Source organism: Notolabrus celidotus, chromosome 3 (genome assembly GCF_009762535.1).
Source record: "Notolabrus celidotus isolate fNotCel1 chromosome 3, fNotCel1.pri, whole genome shotgun sequence".
In the NCBI taxonomy this organism is placed as follows: domain Eukaryota; kingdom Metazoa; phylum Chordata; class Actinopteri; order Labriformes; family Labridae; genus Notolabrus; species Notolabrus celidotus.
Genome location: NC_048274.1, coordinates 37,496,910 through 37,523,792, shown reverse-complemented (window position 1 = coordinate 37,523,792; position 26,883 = coordinate 37,496,910). Strand labels below are relative to the sequence as shown.

At 41.0% G+C, this 26,883-nt stretch overlaps 1 protein-coding gene across 1 annotated transcript in view; it reads right to left on the bottom strand.

The window, feature by feature from the left end:
- Positions 1-599: 599 nt before the first annotated feature.
- tshz3b (teashirt zinc finger homeobox 3b) overlaps positions 600-26,883 on the bottom strand; it is a 41,749-nt gene continuing 15,465 nt past the window's right edge. Inside the window, exon 3 of the mRNA XM_034679578.1 lies at positions 600-5,916. Within this exon, the coding sequence (XP_034535469.1) occupies positions 2,255-5,916 (3,662 nt within the window). The 3' untranslated portion in view covers positions 600-2,254. The remainder of the gene's footprint in view (positions 5,917-26,883) is intronic.

The following is a 26,883-nucleotide window of genomic DNA, read 5'->3' as shown; positions in this document are numbered from 1 at the left end:
GAGAAGTTATGAATAAATAAACACCTGAAAGGACATGCTCATCTTGTCAGCATTGTTGTCATATCCCATGAAGCCTGAACAACAATTTCTGCCTGATTTCTTATCTTGCAGAGAGTCGTCATGAAATGGACTTCAGCTTTAATGATAGAGCTTGAGACATGGATGAAGAGCTTGTTACTCTGTGTGTTTATACTTTCATATCCTGCATGGAACCAAGGTAAGTGTGCAGCCCAGTTGCTCTCTGGGTGTCTGGTTACTCCACTGGCCCTTTGTCTCCTTTCCACAGATAAGAAAGGTGTTTTTTTGTTTTTGTTTTGTGCAGGCTTAGTCTTCAACTTGCACTTCTTTTTCTTGCCTAAGCCACTATAGGACAACAGAGGAAGCTACAAGGGAAAGCTCAAAAATGATGGCATCAGTTTGCATATGTGCATGTGTGTGTGTGTGTTTTTGTCTCCCACACGGCCCCGTTGCTGCCACTCACTGTAAACTAGTCTGCGGCTCGTCACCGACAGACGTTGACACACTCCTAGTCTAATGCGCTCATTAGGGACTGCACAGCACACACATAATTGATAGCCATGACACATGATGCACACACATTATTGCAAAAAACAGTTTCCTTTTTTTAATGCTGCAGTAGAAAACAAGGTTATATGAAGTCATATAATGGGGGGGATCATTGTCAAGAACAACAACAACAGAAAACGAGAGAAGGAAATGAAAAAGACAAACGGCACAGAATGCATTACAGTATCTGTGCTGTTTACATGCCGATATTTTACACATAAGGATTCTTTTTTTTTGTTTCACTACACTGGCAGCTGTCAGTTACTTCAGCAAATTAACTGCCAAAAATGTAGCAGAACTTGTCACTCAAGAGGTTAGTGTAACCATGGTTACCTTTCATATCCCAAAAAGATAAAGCTGCAGTGTGGAATCATGGCAGAGTAATTAGGCAGAACAAAAATAAAAAAAGTAGGACCAATTGAAAAAGGCATTCAACAATATGAAACAACCAAGAGTGCTTATAAATAACAGTTTACATGTGAAATATCTTCATAAAGTCACATCTTTTTGTACAACCTTCAATATCTTTTTAGTGTTCATACAGTGGCACATGTAGAGCAGTGTCTGGTAGAAACAGTCTTTAACCCTTTGAGCACGAGTTGGGGAGGAAAAGAATCACCTGTTGTCATCCTTTTGCTACTTTTCTTTGTGTGGTGTCCTTTGATTAAATAACACATTTATAAAACTATTGTGCAAAACAATTTATTTCATGTCTTCATATACTGTGCACCAGCAGATAGTCATAATCCATTTAAATTAAAAATATAGAAATGATGCATAATTTAGACAGGAATTAGTTATTACATTTTATGTACATATCTTACACAGACCTGAATTAATTTAGGTCCCTGATCGACCAAAGTAAAGATTTTTTTTCTTTTCTATCACAAAGCTTCAGTGCTTGTGTCAAATCTTGCAAGCATCGCTCAGACAAACATTGAGACCAGAATGAAAACCTTGCAGTGAAAAGAGAATCTGTCTTTTGAAAAATGCTTTCATGTCTACAATTAGACTCGATATATGTCCGTCTAATTCTCACATCAGCTCCAAGAGTTCCCAATCACAAATCTGAAGTCCTTAACTGTTTGGATCGTAGGTGAAGAAGTGCTTTTACGTACTCAGAGGGTTAAATTTAAATGCTGACTCCAGCGCAAAAAAGGAAAAAGATAGAGACAAGGGGATAAAATAAAATAATAAAAAAGGAAAGTGCACCAGTTTAGTTATAAAATGTTTAACCAAACGGATTCATTTATGCATGCTTCTTTTCACACCCCAATGATGCCAAAATATAAAGGACCTTAATTCCATTTACACACGTTTCAAAATACACACCACTTCATATTATAATCTCATTTTTTAAACCTTCATATACTTTATCTTTTCCATGACACCAGTCCCAGTCTGCACACTTTGACAAAAGTCTCTATCATGTCAAAGGTGATCACTTAAATCAAGTGTCTCGGGCAGGAGTGAGTCTACCTCACATATAAACAAAAGTTAAACAACTACAACACAAAATTTTAAACCATGTGCCAAAACTCAAAGCAGTAGTTGTATGGCATCTTTGTGCAGTTCCATCACATTAATAATCCTTTCCTTTTTTTTTTAAAGAAATGTCTGTGAAATGCAAAAAGAGAGCAAGAAAGTGAGCTGTTACAAAAGAGTGCAGCATTGTCCTTTGCCAGTGCTACTGTTTCTCCAGCTCACTCACGTACATGAGGTGGTCCTCGGGGGACTTCCCATGAGTTTTGCTCAGGTGAAGTTTGACCGCGTGCTTGCTCGCAAAAGTCCGGTTACAGAGCTTGCACTGGTATACGGCCCCAATGTCATCGTCATTGTCAGGGGTGGGTGACGGGGATTCGTTTGAGGGCAGAGAGTTGATTAAGGATGAGGTCAGGGAGATGGGTAAGGAGGCAGGTAGGGATGTGGGCAAAGACGAGGGCAAAGGATGGCTGGATGGGTGAAGATTTGAGAGCAGTTTTTCAGATAGTCCTTTGGTGTGGCGTTGTTGTTGGTGATGGTGTGAAATCTGGCTGAGCAGCTGCTCTCCAGAGAGCTTTGCCAGATCTCGCAGACGGAAACCCAGGTGGGATTCCAAGTGGCTGACATAGGTGGATGGTGAACGGATCTGAGATGCACAGTCACTGCAGAAGAACACTGGGTGACCTGAATCCAAGTTTTTCAAGAACTTGGTGCCACCGGTTCTCCTCAGCTGGTACTTGACATTGGCCAACCAATGTGATATTGTAGTCATTGAGAGGCCAGTGAAGCGGGAGATGTGCATTCTCTCCTGTGGGCTCAGGTCTGACATCATGTACTTGCCATCACTTGTTTGTCTCAGACTGGAAGCAAACTGGGCTTGTAGGATGAGGAGGTGTTGAGGGTTCCAGTTTGACTGACGTCCTTTACGTTTCTGGGCCGGTGAAATATCCTCTGTATCTTCTTGTGTCAGTCCTTCAATGTCAGAGCGCTCAGAGAGGCTGGTAGGTGTGGAGGATTTGGAGACAGCCTGACTCTCAGTCAGGTTCCTCAACATGTCAGATATATCGGACAGCGCATTTTCTCGCAAAGGAGATGAAGACATAAAGGAAGCTACTGCAGCTGAGGCTTTGGTCATTGTCATGGTGGCAGAGGGAGAAATTGAGGAGGGGGTGGATGTGGTAGAAGACAGAGCTGCTGAACCCAAAGAACCAGTGCTGCTGTTTTTGTCAGCATGTTTGCCTTTGGTGAGATCTATGGGTTGGTCATTGCTCGGATGTTGCTGGTAGAAGTAGCGGTCTAAGTGGTCATTACTGGGCTTTTTGGTCTGTGCTGGTGGGGTAGAAGCGGCCACTGCTGCTTTTTCTGCCAGGCTATTGCTCATCTTGAACAGCATGCTCATGGGGTCAAGGGAGGGCAGGGCAGGCTTAGCAGCCTTCCCCAGGTGGACGTTCATTACTGACTGCAGTGCACTGAGAGGGTTGACGAATGGCTGTTCTGGAGGTGGATGATCTGTGATGATGGCTGTACTGCCGCATAGGGAGGCAGGTAAAGGTGATGTCACAGCATTGGACTCCACACCATTCTCCATAGACTCTTTTGTGGGAATGTCACCGTTTGAATCTCTGTGATTGGCTCCACTTCCATCATCTACTACTTTTTCCACTCTACTTGAACTCTCTGGAGTTTTACAGCTCCTTGCTCTATTTTCTTTTGGGGACTCTCCTCGCATGGAGTCCCCTGCTTCGCTGTTGCAGGGTGAGGGAGTGGTACGTCTCAGAGGAGATCCTCTCACAGCACCGCTTGGTTCTCTCATTTTCTCCTCAACCTTGGCCACTTTTTCTGTCACTTTCTTGACTAGCTCCTCCATAGCATGGAAGTTGTTTTTGGCCAGCGGGGAGGTCTGGCAGCCGGACGGGGAGATCAGGGGCAGGTTCTTACTCGTGGGAGAGAGGATCTCCCCTCCAGGGAAGATGTATTTAAGAGGGGAGCTCTTTCCAGAGTTGCCTAGAGAGAGTTTCATTATGTTTGGGAGCTGGTAGGCTGCGTGAATACTGGGATAACCGCCCCAGCTTGGAGCTCCATTTTGGGCTTTGTTGATGGCTGATGTCACTGTGTTCTCCAAGGACTTTAGGATGTCAAGACCACCTTTTGGACTTTCTTCCAGATCTTCTTCAGTCAGATAAGAGTACTTTGAAGAAATATCAAACTTCTCCTCTGCCTCGTCATCACCTCCTGCCCTCTTCTCCTTGTTAAGATTATTACCGTTGTTGATGATTGACTCTTTAGTACATTCTTCTTCCTTCTCCTCTTTTTTTATCTCAACAACCATAGCAATGGGGGAGAGGCTGGTTGGAGGGGGCACTGGAGCAGGTGGAGGGGAGAAGGTTGTGGCAGCCAGGGGTACAGACTGGAACTTTTCTTCAACTGTTGTGAGTGGTATTGGGGCTGGGGTGGGTGGCTCAATAATGGGCTTGCCTTTCTTAATAGCAGAGTTGGTAACTTTAATAAAGTGTCCTGTCACCATCATGTGAGCAGTCAGCTCCTGCAGTGTGTCATGAGAGCTGCCGCACTCCATGCATTTGAGGATCTGAGACTTCCTGGATTCAAACTGCCAGGCATAGCTGGCACCATTCTGGTGTCCGTAGCGGTTGTTGGGTGTGATGTAAGGGTTGCTGACCTTCTGAAGCATGTCATTAGTGTCACTGAGGGCGTTGGGCTTAGGTGTGGCCCCTCCATTGGAGTCGGGAGAGCTGGGGATGTCTAGATCAATAGGGGCTCTCTTTCGAGCAGACGAGATAATCTTAGCTGCCACTGGTGTAACAGGCTCTTTCAGAGGCACTTTCTGATAGTGTTTTGTCTTGATCATGTGAACACTCAGATCCTGAAGGGATTCAAAGGAGTGCCCACAGTACATGCATTTCAGAACTTTCTGCGCATCCTCCTTCCCCTCCATCTCTAGCAAGGAACGCTTTCTAGGCTTTGACCAGCGTTTAGCTCCCTCACCATCTGTCTCGTGGTTGTCATCACGATAGTGCCCTGTCTCGTTCATGTGCACTGTAAGCTCCACCAGAGTATCGTAGGCCCCACTGCAGTCCTTACAGCGGAATTTGCTGGCACCAGTGAATATAGAGCCGTACAGCTTGGAGCTCTGCCGGTAAAGTTGGACAGTACTAAAGAGGTGTGGTTCTGTAGATGCTGTGGATACAGCCACTGTGGGATGTTGCACCAGGCTCAGTCTGTTTTGATGGTTATGTGAGGCCTGCTGGAGGGTTTTAGCCATCGCTGTCTGGTGCCAGTCATAGCCTCCACTTCCACAGCTACTGCTACTGCTGCTGCTACTGCTGCTGCTGTGACTACGAGGTGGTTTTTCAGCAGGGGGCTGGCTCAGGTTCAGATTCAGTGTGGACCAATAGGAGTTGGTCAAGAAAGAGGTGTAGATGGCCTTCATCTTCTCCAGGCTGTCAGCCACAGACCCTGTTGTGGCTGATATGGCCTCATCTCCACTGCCTGGGGCAGCAGCATTGCCAGCAACCATCATTGCAGAGGTGGAAGACAGGGAGAGGACATTGGCGGCATCTTTTGAGAGGAGGAGGACCTCATCCTCGTTTTTAAGAGAGGAGCTCTCGAAATCTGACATTCTGTCACTGGATTCACTGAGGTGAGACTCACTGTCCATCTCTTGTCCAGAAAAGTCAGCAGCATTTGGGGAGTCATGAAAGCCAGTGGATCCTGGCCTGTCCTTGAGGATGAAGTCCTTGTCCTGAATGAGGAACTTGGCAGCGGGTTCCTCCCCTTCCTGACCCGAGTCATCTCCATCCAGGTCCTCATCCAGCAGGGCTGCTTCCTTCTCATCTTCAGGGACATATGCTGCTCCGGCAGAGAGAAGAAAAGACAAAGAGAGACAGAGACAGATTTGTTAGATACACACTGACAGTATATCTGATGATGGAGATTCTCAACTCTGTATTCCTGTTACTTCACCTAGCAGGGAACTGATAGCAACACACAATACTGACATTCACACTTTCTCCCCAGGAAACAGAGCAACCATCCAATGACATGCAAAGACAAAGTATTTCCAATCATAAACTGTTGCAGTAATTCTGTTCCAACTCCCCCCTTTTACACTGACATTGTTTTCAAATTGGAATTAAGTCACCACCCCCTCCTTATCTCTACCCACCCCCAGGTCTTTGTTCTGTACTGCAGAAAATCAGAGACAGTCAGAGAGAGAGATGGAGAATGGAGAGAGAAATATGGAGGGAGGGAGAGGGGAAAAATGTCTCTTCAAACAGAACTTGCCACCTTATTCTTCTCAAGGGGCAACAGCTTGAAATTAAAACTAAATTTGAAATTAATGAAGCACATTCTGGCGGTGGCATTCGTTTCTGAAGTAATAAATTACTTGTATCAACCTCGGAGACAGCGGTTCCTGTCTGTCAATTAATATGTCTTACGCTTCTTCTGCAGACTCTAATGCATTCCCTAACAGACACACTCGCCATTTAAATTAAGCATGCATTTTCACTCATTACACTGCTCAGCCCTCGCCTCCTCGTAAATAAAAATGAATGTATGTACGTTTGCCTGCAACAAATCTCTCCCCACAAAACCCATTTGCTTCAATTACCAAAGATTAGAAAAAGTTTAGAGTTATTATTTACAGTTTAGCTTCGGGGAGTGGGCTTGAGGCTTTCAATTTATATTCAAATCCCTCTAGTTTAAGTATAATACAATGGAAATCATACAGAGAAAATATGTATCCTGACAAATCACAGTTTTGCTTCTTCGTACATCTATGAATGTTTTATTTTGTTAATAAGTCTATCAAAAAGATAAAACAACATTAAGATGAGAAATGCTGCGTGCTCAGACTTTGTGATTAAAGCTGGGTTTCTAAATAACAGTTCAAGCTCACAGAGACACATGCAAACACAAAACTCCTATCAAAGAGGATGAGTGTGTGTGTGTGTGTGAACGTCAGCGGCCTTGTGCCCAGCATTCCTGTCTGTAACAGGCCATCACTCATCCTAGCTGGTATGTAAACACAGTGTAGGCTGGTCAGCCGGATGGGTGTGGCACAGAAGCACATACTTAATCAGAAGCTACCACTCAACGTATAAGGTTAAATAAATGGCAAAACAATGTAACATCTATGGACTATGCATTAAGAGTATTAAAAACAAACACAAAGGGAGTAAGTATATGCAGCAAAAAATTAGGCTGCATCCTATACTCAAGTGCAACCAGTACACTAGTACAAAACACATAGAGGTATTTCATTGTGTTATAAATGCTGCTTCAAGAACCAATAGCGGCTTCAGTGCCCAATGCAAATATAATACATGGCAAGGCCAACCAGTCTAAAGGCGCCACTTTTTAACAGCTTTCCTCCCTCACTAGGTCGTAATCATGCAACTACAGAAAACAGTGGTTTACTATGAAGTAGAAAACCCTGTGGAATGCATGTTTGATTGGAAAGACCCCTAAAAGTGAGACGACAAGTGACCAGCGGCGGGTTTTGTAGGAGTCTCTGTGACTTTGTCGTGGGCAGTGAGGCCGTACCTCACAACAATCAACATTACCTTAGGCTGTGCTGAGCTCCCCTAAGAGTTGGCAGGGTGGCAATGACAGATGGCACAAGAAAGAGCTACACATCTGCATACAAACTGCATGGGAACATGGCTTAAATGTTTGGAGCCCAACAAAACTGACTGCATCTGAAATACTGGTGTGATTTAATTATATTATATGATATCTAGTTTAAAACTGTAAGTAATGCATACAGTTTAGGCAATACAGGCTTAAAGCATGAGCAAATATTAGCTTATAAGCTAACTATCTAGACACATCATACAGCACATCAGCTCTGATCTCTAACAGTAAACTACACGTGAGATTGCATTTTTTTTTGTATGTGCTATTTCTGCATCTGCAGTAACACACAGGAGTCTCTATCATTGTCAGGCCACTGGTTTGCCATCGGCAATGATACGACACCACCGTGGGACAAACATATGCACCGAGACACAGATATCCCAGAGCCCATTACAAACCACACGCACAAACTGGCACACGCACACACACACACTCACACACACACACACAAGTTGTACTGTAACTGCTGTAGCCTAACAGCTCTTTGCCTCCAGGCGATCTCAGGAGCTTCTCCCTGGAACATGCAGTCTGCTCCAGCATTTAGGTTAACAAAAAGGATCCATTTGAAACACTTCAAACATGATATCTTACATGAGATGCTGAGGCTGTTATGCACGCTGAAAGACTGCAGGGTCACATGACCCCTATCCACACTGTATGAGTTAGTGTTGTTCGTAATTTAATGGAGTCACTATTTATAACCTTGATGATCTTTCAGCTGCATGGTTTAAAATGTATGTGTATCAAACAGGCATGCACGCACGCACGCTCACAAAAACATACCTGCAGTCCCTCCCTCTCAGAGCTTCCCCTTCTGTCTCTGTCTTTCTCCCCCACTCTCTCAGAGACACATCCACCCGCCCGCACATATGTGCAGCCGAGCAAACCCACATGTACATGCCATCTGTTCTGAATCAGCCAAAACGACAGCTGTTTAAGAGAACAATGCTCTGGCTGAGGAAACAGCCGAACACAGCAGCCCGGCGCTCTCATCAAGGCCAAACATCAATGTGAAATCTCCTTTAAAACACAACGTACACACTCCACTTCAAATTAGCTGCCTTTGTGTGATAAGAACATGGTGTGTATTTGTGTGTGCGTGTATTTGTGTGTGTCCATCTGTGTACCTGAAAGTGTGTGATATGTATACAGACACATGCAGAGGATCAGAGCGAAAACAGCGTGTGCCAGCAAGAGCGGTGAAACCTTGGTGTGGAGGATACAGCTACCTACATGGAGCATGAAGCGCACGGCTGATTTCTGGATTTGTTTGAGGCAGAGGATGTTGAAATATTGAGACATTTTGACATTAAGTGGGTGCAGTGGTACAATAAAATGTTGAATGGACAGCACCTTGAACTCACCCTACTACACACTTACTACACACATACAAACAAACATTCTCCAAGTTACTACTATTGGGAGCAATCTGGAGTTACGTTTTCCTGCTCAACCTGCTCTATTGATTTAACTGATAGTCAATACATTTTTATAAATTAGTATTGCATTGATATCACTTAATTCATATTTCTTTATTATTTTTAACTACTTATAGTTCTTAAATTGGTGAACTGGCTTGTTTGGTGTGAAATTTGCTCACTTAGTCAGATCACCTTCTGCAAAACTTTGCAAACAATTGCAACCGATATGATTTGTACATGATGTTCCTGATTGAACTGTTACATTATCACAAGTATCAGATGTTATTTCCTCATGCTATCCATTTTGATCAAATCAAATTAATTGTAAATAGCAAAGATATGAAGTTAATGTGCAATTAAGAGCAATACTGCAATTGCCAGGTAATCTTTTGGCTATTGAATATACTAAAAGGACTCACACTTCTTTGTAATCCTTTTTGGAACATTGATGACTTTTCCCCAATACACGTTTTGTCATTTTGATCCTGTCACACACTCCCTGGTCACTTTATGTCAGGACCAGTTTAACTCAAGAGAGTGGCTTTCCATTGTCCCACACTCCATTCAAATTTTTGGCACAGCACAGTTTTAATCTTTATGTGACATAAGGGTCACTCTATATCCTATACTTTAATGTTTGTATTGTTGCAGCTGTATAATCAAAAGCAGAAGTTATAGAGCAAACCAAAGAGACGACACCCAGATACATGTGATAGACGAGAGGGGACTGAGGGGCTAAAAGGAGGCGGAGGAGGAGAAGGGAGGTAGAGCTTGGAAGGAAGTCAGGACTGGGCCCATACACACACACACACACAAATGCACAAACACGAACATGCAGAGATGAACCCCAAGGCCTCTGGCTTGGATCCAGGCACCGAGGGTGACAACACAATGACCCAGGATCCTGAGGTAAATATAGAGGAACACACTCATGCACAGAAACACACTGGGGTAAAATAAGCCATGGCCAAACACAACAGGTATACAGGTGCTCTTTTAATTAGAAGCGAGAGACAGACAGAGTTCCAGATGAATTGTCAGCAGGGTGGAAGAGAGGGTTTGATCTCATTTTCAGAGGAACTGGCTGGGGGAGATTGCTGATTTTGAAACTGAGGAGAACGAGCAAACACCACAGTTGTTTCTGGGAGAGGAAATGATTCATGACATCTGTATAAAACTACAAATCCCTGCTTTTAAAGTAAATAATCCTGATTTGAAACCACGAAGATGTGACTGAATGGAACATTTTGACTTAAAAAAAAAACTTGATTATGAAGCTGTGATTTGTAGCTGCAGTATGTGTGTGTGTGTGTGTGTGTGTGTGTTCTTGTCTGTGTGGAAAGTGAGGAAATGCTTCTGCACTCTGCAGATGTTATGATGTTAGGAAACAGTTTATCATGCTTATATAACCACTTAACAGCCCTATCAGACACACAGGCACGTCAGCACTGTCTGTTTACACTTCTGCTTGGACCGTGCAGTTTCATTGGTGGAATGTGTGTGAGTGTGTGTGACATAAAGAGACACACTGTCCACATCAGTCTCTAGCAAACCAACATTTTTAAGACAACGCATGAGACATGTTTTATGCTAAGATGAAAGCAATCCCCATCTGAATTTGCTTTCATATACCTTAGGTGTGATTATCTGTGTGTGTGTGTGAGTGTGTGTGTGTGTGTGTGTGTGTGTTGCCTTTCACGTGTGTGTGTGTTACTTAAATCCACCCCTGCACCATTTCTCACTTGATGAGATCCTATAATCTTCAGCCTCACCTCCCTCCCTCCGCCGTTTCCATCCCTCTCCAATCAGCAGTGCAACCCACATTAATGAAGTTAATTGAATCTGAGATCGATAATGCTTAATTATTGTGATTTGACGTACACGGTCAGATTTGTAGAGTGTGTGTGTGTGTGTGCAGCGAGGGTGGTTAAAGGGGCATGGCTGTCTGCAGTGAGTGCCTCGGGACTGGCGAGGCGTGCCATCGATCCCGGGAGGTGTTCGATCGACCAGACGCCTGACGAATGGAGCTGTTCCTCAAACCAGCCAACATGACTTCCCAGCCTTGTAACATATTTACAGTATCACTGAAATATGATGCACTAACCACTTCTCCATGTTGCTGGAAACACCACTGCACAAACTGAGAAATGAGTCATGAACAAATCACTTCAGCAGTCCTGTAGAAACCTAGATTATGTCTGTGGTTATTTAAAGTAACATTTCACTCACTCTACTTTATCGATTTAAAGTTATACCTTCTAAAAATGTCTGCAATATGAGTCAACTCAACTTTTTAAAAAGGGGGGGACCGGTGGGTCCAGTGCTTTAATCCCTTCAAACAGAGGCTATCTTTTTGTTTAGTTTGACGTTGCTCATGATGCATAATCCACATACAGGTCAAAAAGACTTGTTCATTTGCTATTTATCCCTTCCTGCATGCAGTGAATCACATCAGCAGAGGAAGAACTGAGTACAGGCTGTGTATAATCTTTGATCATTCACACAACTACCTATGTATCTTACTGCAGCTGTTATGTAAAGTTATGTTAAAATGTATAGCCTTGATCATTGTTTACGACGTCAAACATCACCCATATCAGTGATACATCAGTGACTCGCACATATTTGCTAACTCCAGATCTCTTAAAAAAGCAAGGAACACAGCACTGCAGCATATTGAAAATACAATGTGCGTTAGTGGCTTGAAACAGAAATAGTTTTATCTGGAGGTGCAATGTCACCACTTCAGAAACGGATGTTCCTCGTTGCAGTAGACGCTGGTTTGACTCCACGACCTCTTGCTACATGTCTTACCCCTCCCTCAACTCCCCACACTTCCTGTCTCTCTTCAGCTGTCATATCAATACAGACAACAGACAACAATAACTTTAAAACAAAAGTTACATTTTTCTTCACATCATTTAAAGAATGAAACCACTTGGTAGTTGTTTAGGAGTATCTAATGTGAGCAGATTAGAACAAACCTGAAAAATTAAAGTAATGCTATAGTGCTGTTACAACTATGACCAGGTATAATGATAAAACAATATTGAATTAGCATGAGCCCTTTTTTTAAAACAGCTTGAGGCTTTTTAGTTTTTTCAAAAAACAGTAAACTAGCTGTCAGAACTAAGTTGAAGCTTTTAGATTTTACTGTTTTTAGTTTTATGTTTTTTTCATTTGATTATTATAAAGAAGGACAAAATGTGAAAGTGAGTTCAAGACTAGCTAGCAATCGGCTAAATCACAGGAGTAAAATTATTTTACAATATATATATACATATATATATATGTTTTTATAATTACACAATGCATTTTCTTCTGTAATTTCTAAAATATCTGAAAATAATAATTTAATAAAAAAACCCTGATAGTCTTGTCTACACTGATGACAAATGACAAAAACGTTCTTGCTTATTTATTTGCAGGACATACCAGCAAAGATATAAAAGTGATAGGCACGTCAGCAGCACCTTGATTTTTTAAATTAACATGATGACAATGATTATACCTGCAAACCTTACATTTCAATGTGCTTCACTGTCACACAATATCCGTTTTCAGGCATACAACTACACAACTTGCTCACACATTTAAAAATAGAGGGGCAGTGAATGTTTGCCTAGAAGATAATGTGATGTAGTAATAGAGAAGTAACCTAAATCAAAATGCTTTGACTGATTACTTACAGCTGTGTCCTCTACATTCATTCCCAATACAAAAATACACTGTGGGTCAAATTTAAGTTGTTGACAAAGCCGTAGGTTTCATGTTGGAAATCAATCCTGTAGCGTTAAAATATATCCAAGAAATGGAATTCAAGTTTCTTCATTTGTGTGTTTGCTGGATTTAATTTTGTATCATATTTCATAATGGCAGAGAGATGTTTTTTTGTTTGCTGTTTCCCTTTTAAATGCACTTTCTGCATATTTTCTTTTGCCTGTATCTGTTTGTACTGTATATGAATTATTTTCATATGGAACTAGCTCCATGCTGATAAGGGATAATGAGCAGCCAGATAGTCCAAAATATGCAAAATGCCTTTCAAAAAAGCTGAGATAATATTTGCATATACAGCACATAGTGGCGGCTGTTACAGTGAGAGAGAGAGAGAGAGAGAGAGAGAGAAAGAGAGAATGAGAAAAGGGGTGAGAGAGGGGAGATTAGATTTGGAGTGGCAACAGTTAGTGTGTCTGTCTGCAGACTGAAATACTGCGATTATTCAGAAACACCAAGACTGTTGTAGCACACTTGTATACGTCCGTAAATGTTTGTGTTTGTTAGTTGTGTGTGTTTGTGTGTGTGTGTGTGAACAATGTTAGCCTGGCTAATCATCTCCCCATGCCACTCAGCTGGGGAGCTGCTGACAGTGTATTTACATGCTGCTGTTACACTGCCAATACAAGGGTGTACGCCTGGGCTAGAAAACTACTGACACTCACTGATGTGTGTGTATGTGTGTGTGAGCGTATGATTGTGTTTGTGTTGTAAGTGTAGTGTAGTCTTGAAGCAGCACAATTGTGTTATTTATATAAAAATGGAAATAAAACTGTGTGCCAACTAATTATCTAGTCAGTATTTCCAGCGTCGTCTGACTCTTGGCATCCTAAACACACATGAGAGAGGTGAATATTTTACAACCTCATGCACACACATACACACATACAAACACACGCGCTTGTCAGCAGTCTCTATGTGACCCCACTCTGACTGTAAAGCTGCTGGTTAATTATGGAGGAGCTGTAAAGGAATAATAAATGAGGTATAAGAAACAAAGATAACTTCTCTGTCAGACGGATGGAAGAGACAAACATGAGCTTTAGAGAAAAAGGATGAAGGGTTTGAAGGTTGATAAGTAGGACTGAGTCATGACAATACAACAGATAATTCAGTTCATATTTTTTAGATTCCAAAAATCCAACTAAACATGAAAGGTGAAATAAAACCAGATGAGCACTTATCATTTTTTTGTATTATTTCATACATAACTGAATAACATTACAATAAATGTGTGGGTGCATCATCGGCCCCTTTTTATATCAAGAGTCTGCAACAGCCCCTCCATCATCACGCCTTTGTACTTCTATATTGATCCCTCAGCTGCCCAGTGTGTGATTTTACATTGCATTACAGGGTTGTGGAAGCACAACAAGTAACCACACAAGCTTTACACACACACACACACACACACCCACATGCACACACAGAAAGCGTGCTGTCCCTCCCTCCCTGCCACTGTCAGTTCACAGCCACCCCGTCTTGCTCCTGTAACGCCTCTGCTACTACTTCTGATGCCAGCACAGCTGTGAAATGACTCGGTCCCACCATCACGCCTCAGAGACATTCATACTGAAGGGGAGACGTTACAGGGGTGTAAATATACCGCATGAACTGGCAACATTAGGAGGGGTGTGGATAAATACCCAATAATACAACAGTGATATTTATCCACCGAACTCCAAGCCACAAAGAGAATCAATCTTAACTGTGAAAGTAAAAAAAAAAAAACAACAACCCTATTCTAATCAAATGAATGAATAAAAAAATAAATCACTCTAAGAGATTCCATTTTTTTACCCCTAATATGGGAAAGCTCTATGCCAGACAAAATTCAGTGCTTGACTGGGAGTAAAGGTTCCAGCCCTCTTTACCAGAATCCAACATGTGAATGCAGCATTTCGCATCAAATATGTCATGTTTTATATTCTAATAAAATACTAATTCATGTCACTTTGTCTCAGCAAATAAAAAAAAAAACACCCTAGATCATGAGGGAGTTGCTTTATTAAGAACATGTTGGTTAAACAGTTGGTTTCCAGCACACAGCTCTGTAGTTTCCCTCCTTACAGCCTGTTTGAGCTATTTGTGACATCATTCAATAAATATTGCGTATTCACTTCACGAACTGTTAAGTTGGTCGGAGTTAGTATGTGTGGTTCTTTAAGGTTAGAGGACAGGTTCAAATGCAGCTTTAAACAACATATAAATCTTAACATAGGGCCTACTGCGTGCAGAAGTTTGATGTATATAACAGTACTGCGTGTGTGTGTGTGTGTGTGTGCGTGTGTGAGTGCGTGTGTGTGTGTGTGCGCTGAAAGAATATAAAAGAAAGAAAAAAGGACAGCATGATGTGCAGAGTTAGCCAACAGGGCCACGCGAGATCAATCATTTCCACCAGCTCCTATTTGTTTCTCCTCTTTGAACTTCCTTACCTCCCACTCATCTGCTCCCACTCTCTCTCTCTCTCTCCCTCTCTCTCTCTCTCTTTTTTTTTAGTATCACTATCCTCTACCCTTTCGGTTTCACCTTCTCCAGTTCACCACACACACACACACACACACACACACACACACACACACACACACACACACACACACACACACACACACACACACACACTCTCTAATTAGCTGCTTTGCTGCTCCTTTAATTCCTCAGTATTTGTCCCATACCATCATCAGTCATAAAAGGAAAAGATGTAACCCGCAAGTAGGTGAGTGTGTGTGTGCAAGTGGGCATGGGGCGCACACACCCACGACAATACACAATGCAACACTGTGATGCTCGTTATAGTGACTCAAATGATACAATTTAAGACAATCCTAAGAAAACGCAGCTGTGTGCTGGTGCAGTAATTCTGGTGCTTTTGCAATTTCAGCAGGATTGGCTGAAATATAGAGTAGAGATATCTGTGTTTTCTGCCTCCTCATGCACACATGCACCCTGTCAGAAATCACACACTCTCTGCAGTGCAGTCTGGTTAGTCGCTGGGTATCTATTACCTGCCAGTCTGCTCTGATCTCTTTGGACAGGTCTGATCAAAAGATGTCATCCGACCTACTCCACTGGGCACGCTGGGGAAGTTAGGAAAGGGGAACGTTTGTGTACGTGTGTGTGTGCATGTGTGTGTGTGTGTGTGTGCTTCTGGGTAAATCACGCAGTGGTCTGGGTGTAAATAAAATGACAGGATCACTTTAAGGTCCTGTCAAGTAGGCAGGAGGCGATTATGATAACGCCCGCTCTGTTCCAACGCAAACGGACACACTTAAATTCACCGGCCGGAGCGTAATGTACATGATATAGCTCTTTTCTCTGTCTCTTCCTGCCTGCCTCTCTGTGTATCGCCTTCTTTTTTTCACCCTCTCTTGTGCAGTAATTCCTTTTTTTTTTTTTTTGCCTCTTTGGTTATCACTGCTACAGGCCTGAGGTGCATCTGCTGTAAGCTGATTGAAAGCAAATGCCACTCAAAGACAGATTCAGGCTTTTGAATGTAAATAAAACAATGTGTGCCAAATTGTCACCCAAACACACACACACACACCTACATGCAGACGCACATCTGCAACATCCTGCACCCAAAGGAAGGAGAGTTCTCAAAAAGGATACAGTATTACAAACAGAGCACAGATGTACAACCAGTGTTGGTGAAGCCGTGTCTTTGCAATAAAAGGTGTAAAATGTGAGGGGTTTTAGAGCAAAGAAAAACGGCTGGCAATAAAGCTGGAAAACAGCACTGCTCCGAGGCAATTTAGACTGCAAAACACAAACCATTAAGTTTGTGCATTATCTTTTAATTTAATCTTGAATGATTTATAATCCATCACGCAAGGCTTCAACCATATCCAATTATTCTCTGCTGCTTGATTGACAACAAAGGTGATTTATTAAGCTAATAAAAACTGATGTGCTCTCCACTTGCTCTGAAAATAACCAGCCGGACTGAGAGCTTAAAGACACACTCACCCACAAACACACCTACACACACCTCCTTCCTAAGAGGTACAGGATCAATACTCTGTGCATGCATGTTTATTTTTGAAGTGTGTATTTATGTGTGCAGGTTAAAGTGTGTGTGTGGGAACCCTATGAATAATCACTTAAGTATCTCTTTACTTAAAAGAGAAATCAGTCTCCATCTGTCGCCGCTGCTCGCTTGTTGTGCTAGAAACGTCGGAAATCAAAATGTCAGGCGTAGTGACGAACGGTGTTTTTTCCCGATGCAAGGCCGACTGATTATATTAGGCTTTAATTCCTCCATCCACAGCATATATGTCATCTTAGTCTCCACTTTATCGGCTAATGTTACGCTCAATCACTTGATATTAATGGAAAAACAGAGAGCCAGGGGGCCCTGTAATGGTGGCGATCGTGTGTGTGTGTGTGCGTGTGTGTGTCGGTCTTTGTTGATGAGCAGCAGGGTGGGGTTGAGTTGGAGAGGAGGGGGTTAACGGCCCCAAGTTCACATGCATATCACTGTAGGAGGATGCCATTAAGAAATATTAGCATGTTTACAGCACCAAGCCATGTATGAGGCTCATTTAATGAGGCTCGGAGTCACAGTCACACATGCTTTAATGCACACACACACACACATACACACACACATACACACACACACACACACACACACACACACACACACACACACACACACACACACACACACACACACACACACACACACAGGCAGGCATACAAACACACAGAGCGTGACCTGTTTTAACTGGCTTCATTTTTAACTTTTTTTTACAAGACTTCTGGTATCGCTGTCATGTACGCTGACATGTTTGAAAATGTGGACTCCATGAAGTTGAGTGTAAGGCGACTGTCCGTGTTACAGATGTAATTCTATACTGATTAGAAACAAATGTTCTCACTGGCGGAGGAGGAATCCTTTTATTTGACTGTGAAGATGCTTTTCAAAGGTTAAGATGAGGTTATGTATGTTTCAATACGCAACAGTATTACATTCTCAAGGAATATATTTTAAGGGAATCTGTACAGTCCAGAAGAGAATACTGGATTAACTGGCCAATGGGAATGAAGAGACAAAAACATAGAAAAAGACTGTCATGTCTCTGATCCCTGCTCTGTGTGCTGTGAGGAGTCACAGCTGTGTATTATTTCCACTGTACACATTGCATGATATGTTGTATTAAAATTACTGAGTCCTTGAAGATTAGTACTTTACAACAAAGTAAAAGAAAAACACTGTTAACATGAGTCTGGTTTATTAGGAAAGTAAGATTTTTTTGAGTTTGATGATGGTTTTTTTTATATACATATTGGGATTACTGGATGTCTCCTGTTTAACAATAAACAATAAACAGCCATGTGCTATGTTTTGGTGCTACCATTTGTTGAACAATTAAAATCAGATATTCTCTTTTCCCTTTTTTAAATACAAGTTTTAATGACCAGAAAAGAAAGAGGGGACTTGATTCAGTCAACTCAAAGAAACCACAAACTCTTCAAATACTGTCTGTCTTCATCACTTATCATTCAGTGATATCAGCTGTTGATTTGAGCCATTTTACTCTCATTAGTACCCCACAATTATTTTTCAAATGTGTCACATGTAACATTAGTGAAACACTTTCCAGTCGTGTATTTTGCTTTGGCAACAAATGCTGCCATATGTCATGCCAATGAATAGAGCATGATTTGAAAAGAGAAGAAGAGCTGAATACTCAAATGAAACAAAATAAGTCATAATCAAGTCCCAACTAAGAGACAGTGTGTTTCTGTGACTAGCTGACACATGACAAACACACACATGCAGGCATCAATGAGATGGTAAAAAGGAGGATGATTTAGACCCTCCACTGTCCTGTGACGGCATTTTCATTTAATAATTCAGATATCAGGTGATATCATGGAAGGAGATCCAACAAAGTCTTTTTAAGGCTCTGCTTGATGACGATTTTTGAGCTTCTGGATCTTTTGCGTTTCCCTCGGCATCAAAGCTGATCATTTTACTCTGATTATGTGTCCACTCATAGACTTTAACTTCTTCCCTTCACTATCTGTGGTAGGGAGATGTTAAGCTTCAAAACACTTTATTTTGCACCTGCTAGTGTGTGTAAATGTGTAATAATAATAATAATAATAATAATAATAATAATAATAATAATAATAATAATAATAACAATAATGATAATAATGATAATAATACCTGTAGAATGATAATTCATGTAAATTAATAAACATGTGTAAAAATGCTATTAATAATAATAATAATAATAATAACAATAATAATAATAATAATAATAATAATAATAATAATAATAATAATAAATACATAAATACATAAATACATAAATAAATAAATAAATAAATAAATAAATAAATAAATAAATAAATAAATAAATAAATAAATAAATAAATAAACATGTATGTATGAGTGTATACATCATGAAAGAAGTTTTCAAATTTTACCACCTGTAAGTCTGTGAGGAGACCTGAATAATATGTGACTGAGCCCACAGAACAAGGGATTAAAGAGATAAGGATGAACAAACTGAAACTGACGAGGCGCAAATGAAACTGTGCCCTTTTGTCCCCAGGAAGTGATTATGGAGACTGGAGACTTCTTTTACATTGCTACTCTCTTTTATAAACTTTAAACAGATTTGCTTTCGCATGTGTTACTTAGCTTAAGTCGTACCTATTGTAACGTTACCAAATGTATGGTATGGTACCATCATATCATATCATATCAGGTTGTACAATATTTTATTGTATCATATGGTATGATATGCTATGCTATTCTAAACTATGCTATGCAATATGTGCTATCATATCATGTCAGGTTGTATCATATTGCATTGTATCGTCCCATATTAAATTGTTCCATATGACACTAATACTGTTTAAAATAACTTAAAGAAAAAATATTTGAAGAGCCCAAATTAAATCACAAATGAGCTTGACAAATCTGCTAAATGATAAAAAATCTAATAAAATGTGACTTTGTGTTTCTTTTTCCTTCTCTGGTTTTGGTCCCAATGCAAGAGACTACAGTGTGAATGTGTCTCACTGCAAAATCTTACAGGATGGCAGATGTCACTTTCATCATGTTCCACTGTCAAAAACTCCTCCATGCCAATGAACCCTTGAGCAAGTTGTAACCATAGACTGTATAAAATATGGACTTAGGGGGACAAGGGGGATCCTAGATGAACTGCAGTTTTTAGGACTTCCTCATTGGACTCATATTTTTTGACTGGAGGTTGCCGCTTGGTTGTAACATGTTAAATGACATGAGTGGTTGTTCATTTTAAGATGTAAACAATGAGCGATGAATTACATCCATCACGTTCTCCAACCGTTTTACTGCTGCAGCATCATGTCAGGTATAACTTACACACAAACGCACACACACACCAACATGATACTAACTGTGGCGTTGGAGATGTATAACTGATATGTGACAGCTGTGTGCAGGACATCATGTGACACACACACACACACACACACACACACACACACACACACACACACTCCTCCAATGTAAAACAGACCGTTGGCTGTGTCTGGCATGCCTTGACACAGGCCATAATTGATTACTGTGATTTACAACGTAAGTCTTAAACACACGTACACACAAACACACACATGTGGACACTTTGTGAGCGAGGTGTGTGTTTGCATATGTGTGCACATATGTGAGTGTTTGTGTGTGTTGCATTTATATCAGGTTTGTGGAATCCACAAAGTCTTGTCGGGACTATGTCAAACTTTGTTTCCTCTCAGACGGACAGTGACTCTCTTTTCTGTCACACACACAAACACACACACATATTCACACAATCAGTCACTGCGACTCTGACACATCCAGGCAAAGCTGCTAAAAACTGTTTGTAAAATAAGGATCATATCCAGGTTTCTGAGGAGCACACTGAGCTCTTTGTGTGTTTTTAATTACAGACACTAAATTCATGTGGCAGGCTGAAAGCTCTTTTATCAAAATCTGCTCAGTCACATGGTGTTTAAGTAAAAATACCTCAAGGAGAAGACTATGGGAAAAGTATGAGGGTGTTTTCAGATTTGACCACATTATCAAGACATTCTCACACAACACTAAACTAAATTTGTAGCCCATCACCCTGGGCAGTAGAAACACAACAATTGGGTGCATTTATCAAATGGAGATGCTGATAAATCTGACCAGACAGCTTTTGAAAAAAATGTGTCTTACAGAGACACTTTTTGTCTTTCAATAAACTCAAGACTGAATGGATGTAATGTTGTTGATGAACAAGATGCTTCATTCAAGAGCTGAATTTCATTAGAGATTAAAAACCAGAAACATTTTTTTTACTCAGCTTGAATTTTTTACTGCAAATATTTAAAATGTGATGCTATGTGCAATAGCATGTAAATATCTCATTATCAGCGCTCATTCATTTCAATACACACTTATTTACAGCGTGCGTGTTAAAACCTGAAGATGCTGCATCATTTTAGCATGTCACAGTGAGTTTAACACTCATTCAAGCAATCTTTTTGAACCTTGAATAACGGGTATCTCACTGTGCTTTCATTCCACAGTGACATTACTTCAGTTCCCTCGATGGAGGTCATGGATCTATGGATGTTAATATCTGAAATTCTTGGCTGAGATATGTAATGGTTTCTTTGGCTTAAGCTATGTGGTGACAATGTAGCCAAGTGAAATGAAGCCCATATGACACAAGGGAGTTATTTAACTCATACAGTTGATATTTGACTGATAAGAGTTCAGGAATGCTCAACAATTCATAGATCCCTCAGAAACACCCACTTAGGAAGTTGAAGGTAGTGAAAGAAGAACACATTTTATTTAGTTTCTCAACATTTTCAGAGGAAAAAGTTGGACTAAAAGGCAAACAGCAATGTAAATGTGTTATACTGTGTGGCTTGTAGATGTAACTGTGAAGTGTTTGCACTCATACAGTAGCAGTTAAAGCTGTAGCTCTGTATGGGGAGGAGTTAAACACCAAAGCTTATACTGGTCAATGAATCAATAGCTACATGTTAACCAATCAAGTGTCTATTGACTGGGTTATAAGTGCTAATGAAAGGCAAACACACACTCACACACACTCTTTTCCTCTGTATGCCTGCCCAGCTGTGTGTTGTGTGTGTTTCTGTGTACCAGCGCACCTTGAAATAGCCTGTGTTCTTTCATTTAGTTCAATCAAAACAGAGACTTTTATTTCTGTGTCGCTGGCTTGTGTGATGTTTACGAGACAGAATGTGTGTGAGTGTGTGAGAGAAGAGAGCGAGTTCACTGAGACTGGTTATAACCTGGGGCAACGCTGCAGGCTAAATCATTCCTGGAAGAGTGGCAGAAAAGGTAAAAAGCAAAATGTTAAATGCTGACTGATGCTCCGTCTCCTGCTGCAGTCTCTGCTGCTCGCTGTTTTCTTCTCTCAGTCTGCTGATTTCTGTTTCTACAGGTGTGTTTTCTCCCTCTCTGTGTATACTTCTGAATTACTGTGATGAGTTTGTATCATTAAGTCTACCTATCTATCCCCAAACTGTCCTCCCTGTCATTGATGGACCACCATTTGGACCTATAGTTGTAAAGACAGCAGCTTTTGATATAAAATCATGAGAGAGTAAAAGTTGTTTTAATCACTGCGGCCCTTTCAGTAGTTTATTTAGCAGTATTGAATGAAAATACCTTCTAGGCAGTGTAATGCATCATTGTGAAATAACCCTGATTAAATCACTAGTTTTGAAGAAATATGAAGCACTCTTCATAAAACAAAGCATGCAGATTTTTCTTTTAACAATTTGTGAATTGAATGTTTAATCAATATAACAAAATGAGAAAACATTACATTTCGTTTTTCTGACAGACAAATAAGACAGACCTCTGTTGGAAAAATAATCAAACATCTTTAAGAGAATGATGGGAGTTTGATTCTTTTCAAATCTTTCAGCTAACTTAGTTAGCAAGATATCTAGCTCACAATCATGGGCAGCAGAACCTATATGACCCACTCACTGACCGTGAGCCTTTAGAGGAGAGAGACCTGCATGTGGCTGCTGACCTGACGCCCCTGATTATGTGAGTTTCCTGTCTTCGGCAGTGGAAGTCTATGAGAGGGATTTTGATTTTGCCGGTTTACGCACACAGCTTGAGATGTTTCAAGGTGTGATTCAGACACCTGTGAGTGAAGACTGCCTGACAGTTACATCTGTGTCAGTGACAATTAATGCAAACTCTATTGCCATAGCTGCACAAGCTGTTAGAGCTGTTCTTCACCATCCTGATATACAGAGCGAGGGCAGAAAAGTCGCTCTGAGGGTGGATCTGAGGTCGACAATGTCATGATTTTGGCAGCAGTGCATATTTTGGATATGTTGGAGAATCAACATACATTCTGCTGTCCGTGCTCACTATAGTTTAATGTGTGCTATTGGGACATACAGTATGTTTCCACCTTTGTGCATTATGTATGCCTCCAGAACATAGATTTACAGAGTCCTACAGGATTTAGCAAGCTATGGCATTTAAAAGATCACTGACAGAAAGGACTCCAATGTTTATTTTTTAAATACTTAATTCATTTTATTCTAACACCACTAGCTACAAGATCAGAGGAACTGTACATTAAACTAGACTTACTGAACACTTTTGATGATAATAAACTTTAGACAGAAAGGCAGACACAAGCGAGGCGACATCAAGGAGCGACCTACCCTTCATACAACACATGTTTTAAAGTAACAGGCACATTTGTCTGGAACTCTTCTATGGTGAGTGGACAAAAGCTCCTCTTTTAAGCTGCTGTTAGCTGATGATTTTGACTAATTCATTATAAATTCTACATTTTGAAGAAACTAGTAAATCTTGTTATTGCACTGCACATCTGAGACACTTGTTTGATACAAGCAAAACTCTATCTTCATGTCTGTCGGGTTCTCTCCCCTGCTTGTTGTTACATCTCAGAGCCCGGCTGGTTGTGTAAACAGAACTTTTGGTTCATCATGTGCTAACTTTGTATAAACCAGAGATAAGAGGAACATGAAAACACAGGGAGAAGAGGTTTTAAAGACTGAAGGAAGTCAAAAGTCTGTGTCCTATACTTCAGCACAGATCTAAATTCACATACAAAGATTGAAATGAAGTGAACAGGCAAAGTGTAAACATTAACACACACACTTTCATTGCACAGGAGAACACACTAATTATAAACACACACCAAAAAATAAATAAATATTCAGAAAGCATTTAATCTCAATTTTAATCTTATCATAGATGACTTTGCCATCTCTATGAAATATTTTGTTTAACCAAATCAGCTGGCACAAATACTTTTAGGTTGAGCAACATTAAGTAAGAGACTGTTGGGACGTCCCAAAATAAAAAAGTATGCAATCACAAGGGGGGCAGGTGATATCAAGCTGACTTATTTAAAGTGTCAAAAAGGTCAAAGCAACAACAAGAGGTCGCATGAATTTGTGCTGCATTGGTGTCATCCCTTTCTGCATTAAACTTCACGTCTCTGAAATACGAATCGCTGGCTCAAGCTTGTAAGCACTGTAAGTCAAAATCAAATTATATTGAAATTTATGAAAGGCCCAAAAGGAGCACACAGTTATGGGTCTCTATTGGTGTCACACATATTAATACAAACAAAAAGCCATTATTAGCTAGCTCGTCTTTCCTTCATCATCCCAGTAAATAAATACCTAAACGCCAGATGTCACTCTGTGTGGTACACGCCTATGGCCGCACCAGTGCAGACTGAGGTGATAGATAAATCCACACCAGTTTGAAGAGCTCTTTCATTCTCTCAGCCAGACCTTTGAAAAAAAACATCCTTTCTCTCCCTTTTCCAGCCCATCTCCCTCTAATTAAATGGAGCAGTGCCACTGACTAACAGGAGGGCCTGTTTTATCAGCACTCACTGCTTACACTCCTCCATGTTCCTCTGAGTGGCTGAGAGAGGGGAGGGGTCTGAAGCTACGGCAAAAGTCTGCACTCATCAGATAGACGTGTTTAAAGGAAGGAAGGATCATAAGAAACCAGCGCAGTTTGATACAACGACAAAGAGAGAGTCTTCTTCTTTTCACCTTCTCTGTTATCCTCCCCCCCTCCCTTCCTCCTTCCCCTCCCTCTCCGGGCAAACAAGGTAGTACCAACAAGGGTCATATCTTTTTAATTATCTTTCCCACCTTTGATTAATTATTCGCCGTGACAAGGCGCGTTCATAATGCTTTTCACCTGCCGCCGCTGACTGACGGCCCCTCTGTTGAACTCAAAAGCAAACAGCTGCTGCCATGATCGCCTAGCAACCGCCCGGTGATGGATGAGTACGAGAGATGGATGGCCACAATAAATCACCACGTCTGCCTTGGCGCTATAGAAACCTGGGAAGAGTGAGAGAGATAGAGGAGAGAGGAGGAGGGAAGCAGGGAGCATGGCGAAAACCCCCAAATGTGATGGTTCTTAGTTAAACTTCATGTGTGCGTGTGGAAGGAGTTTAAAATGAGCTATAATGAGTTTGTTCTGTTCCTACATACTTCACCCTCCATATTTTTACATCTCTAGTGCAAACATGGACTCATTTCACCACAAACTGTTCAAAGGGAATCTTAAATAATCTAGATTTTTTCTCAATAAACTACTAGACAACTCCATCGCTGACTGGAGCATTTAAACCAAACATGTGTTACGTGCCATATACACATGCAGGGTGGACAATCTGCACTACAACTCTTGTCAGGGGATCTCCTGTATGTACATGGATGTTGGTGCAGTGAGGCCTTCATGTTTTTTTCATACAGTGTAATTATCTTCCACTCTTAGCAATATCGCTACATGACTGCCTCTTGTGTACTGCCAGACAAATAGCTACAAGAGAAAGTGGTTGTAAAGCATGAGAATGGCTTTGCAAAAAACTGTTCCTCTTATAAAGTAATCACAGCCAATCACACAATAGCGATTTGAGTGCATGAGCCACCAAGCTCCTGCAGTCAACATGTTGGGGTGTCCATGGGCAAGACAGTGGCTTCTTCCATTAGTGTATAAATATGGTAGGCCAGTCCTAATCTACTTGTTACTGCTGTTTTTTGACGGTAACCAAAATGATCCATATATTTTCATAAGTAGCCACAAGTAGAGATAATAAACCACGTGTTCTGTTCTAAATTTTCCTAAGTTGCTTATTCTCAATGTCCTTCACAGTATGACGTTTTCAGACACAAAAAGGCGCTGCAGTAGTCACCATATGATGTTTACAGGTCATCCAAGATAGGAGACGAAGCAGAGCCAATGCTTTATGAATGCTACGTGTCAACTGACGTATTCACTTTAAAGACAAATAAGCAAGAATAAAAAAAAAGCAGAGAAGACTTTGAAGCTGCTTTATAACATGCACAACGCTCCCAATGATTGTGCACCAGTCACATGGAATGTGAACATCATCACCTACATACGCAGCTGTATAACCTCAGGAAATCGTCAGGAGTTCAGTGGAAGGTGAATACAGCCTGAGAAATGCTGCAAACACTTTAGGCATGAATGTGTTCAAACTTCAAATGGAATAAAGTGAACCATACTGGTATGCACTTTTCTAGAGATATTGCATAAAAAATGTAGCAATGCACACCTAAAATAGCGCTAGACTTAAAGTTAATAGTGATGGCGATGCAGTGGTGTGATGCAACTGGCTGCTAAGGTTGCTAGCTTAACACACTAGCAACTAAACTTTAACTTTGTGTTTGTATTTAGGCCCACCTCACAATAACTCAAGTGTCATTGTTAAAGCTTTTGCACAGCTCCTCATGGACTCCCAAAAAAATGTGACTGCTCCTCAAGACTTGAAAACAGACACTGATGTGAAAAACTGGTGGAGTGTCCCTTTACCTGAATCCATAAAGACAATATGTGGGTGATTCAAGTTTTAAAATATGTCTGAATGTAATGCCTGTGGTGTTCCCAAATAGAAGCGAGGTGTGCATTATCATCTGTCAT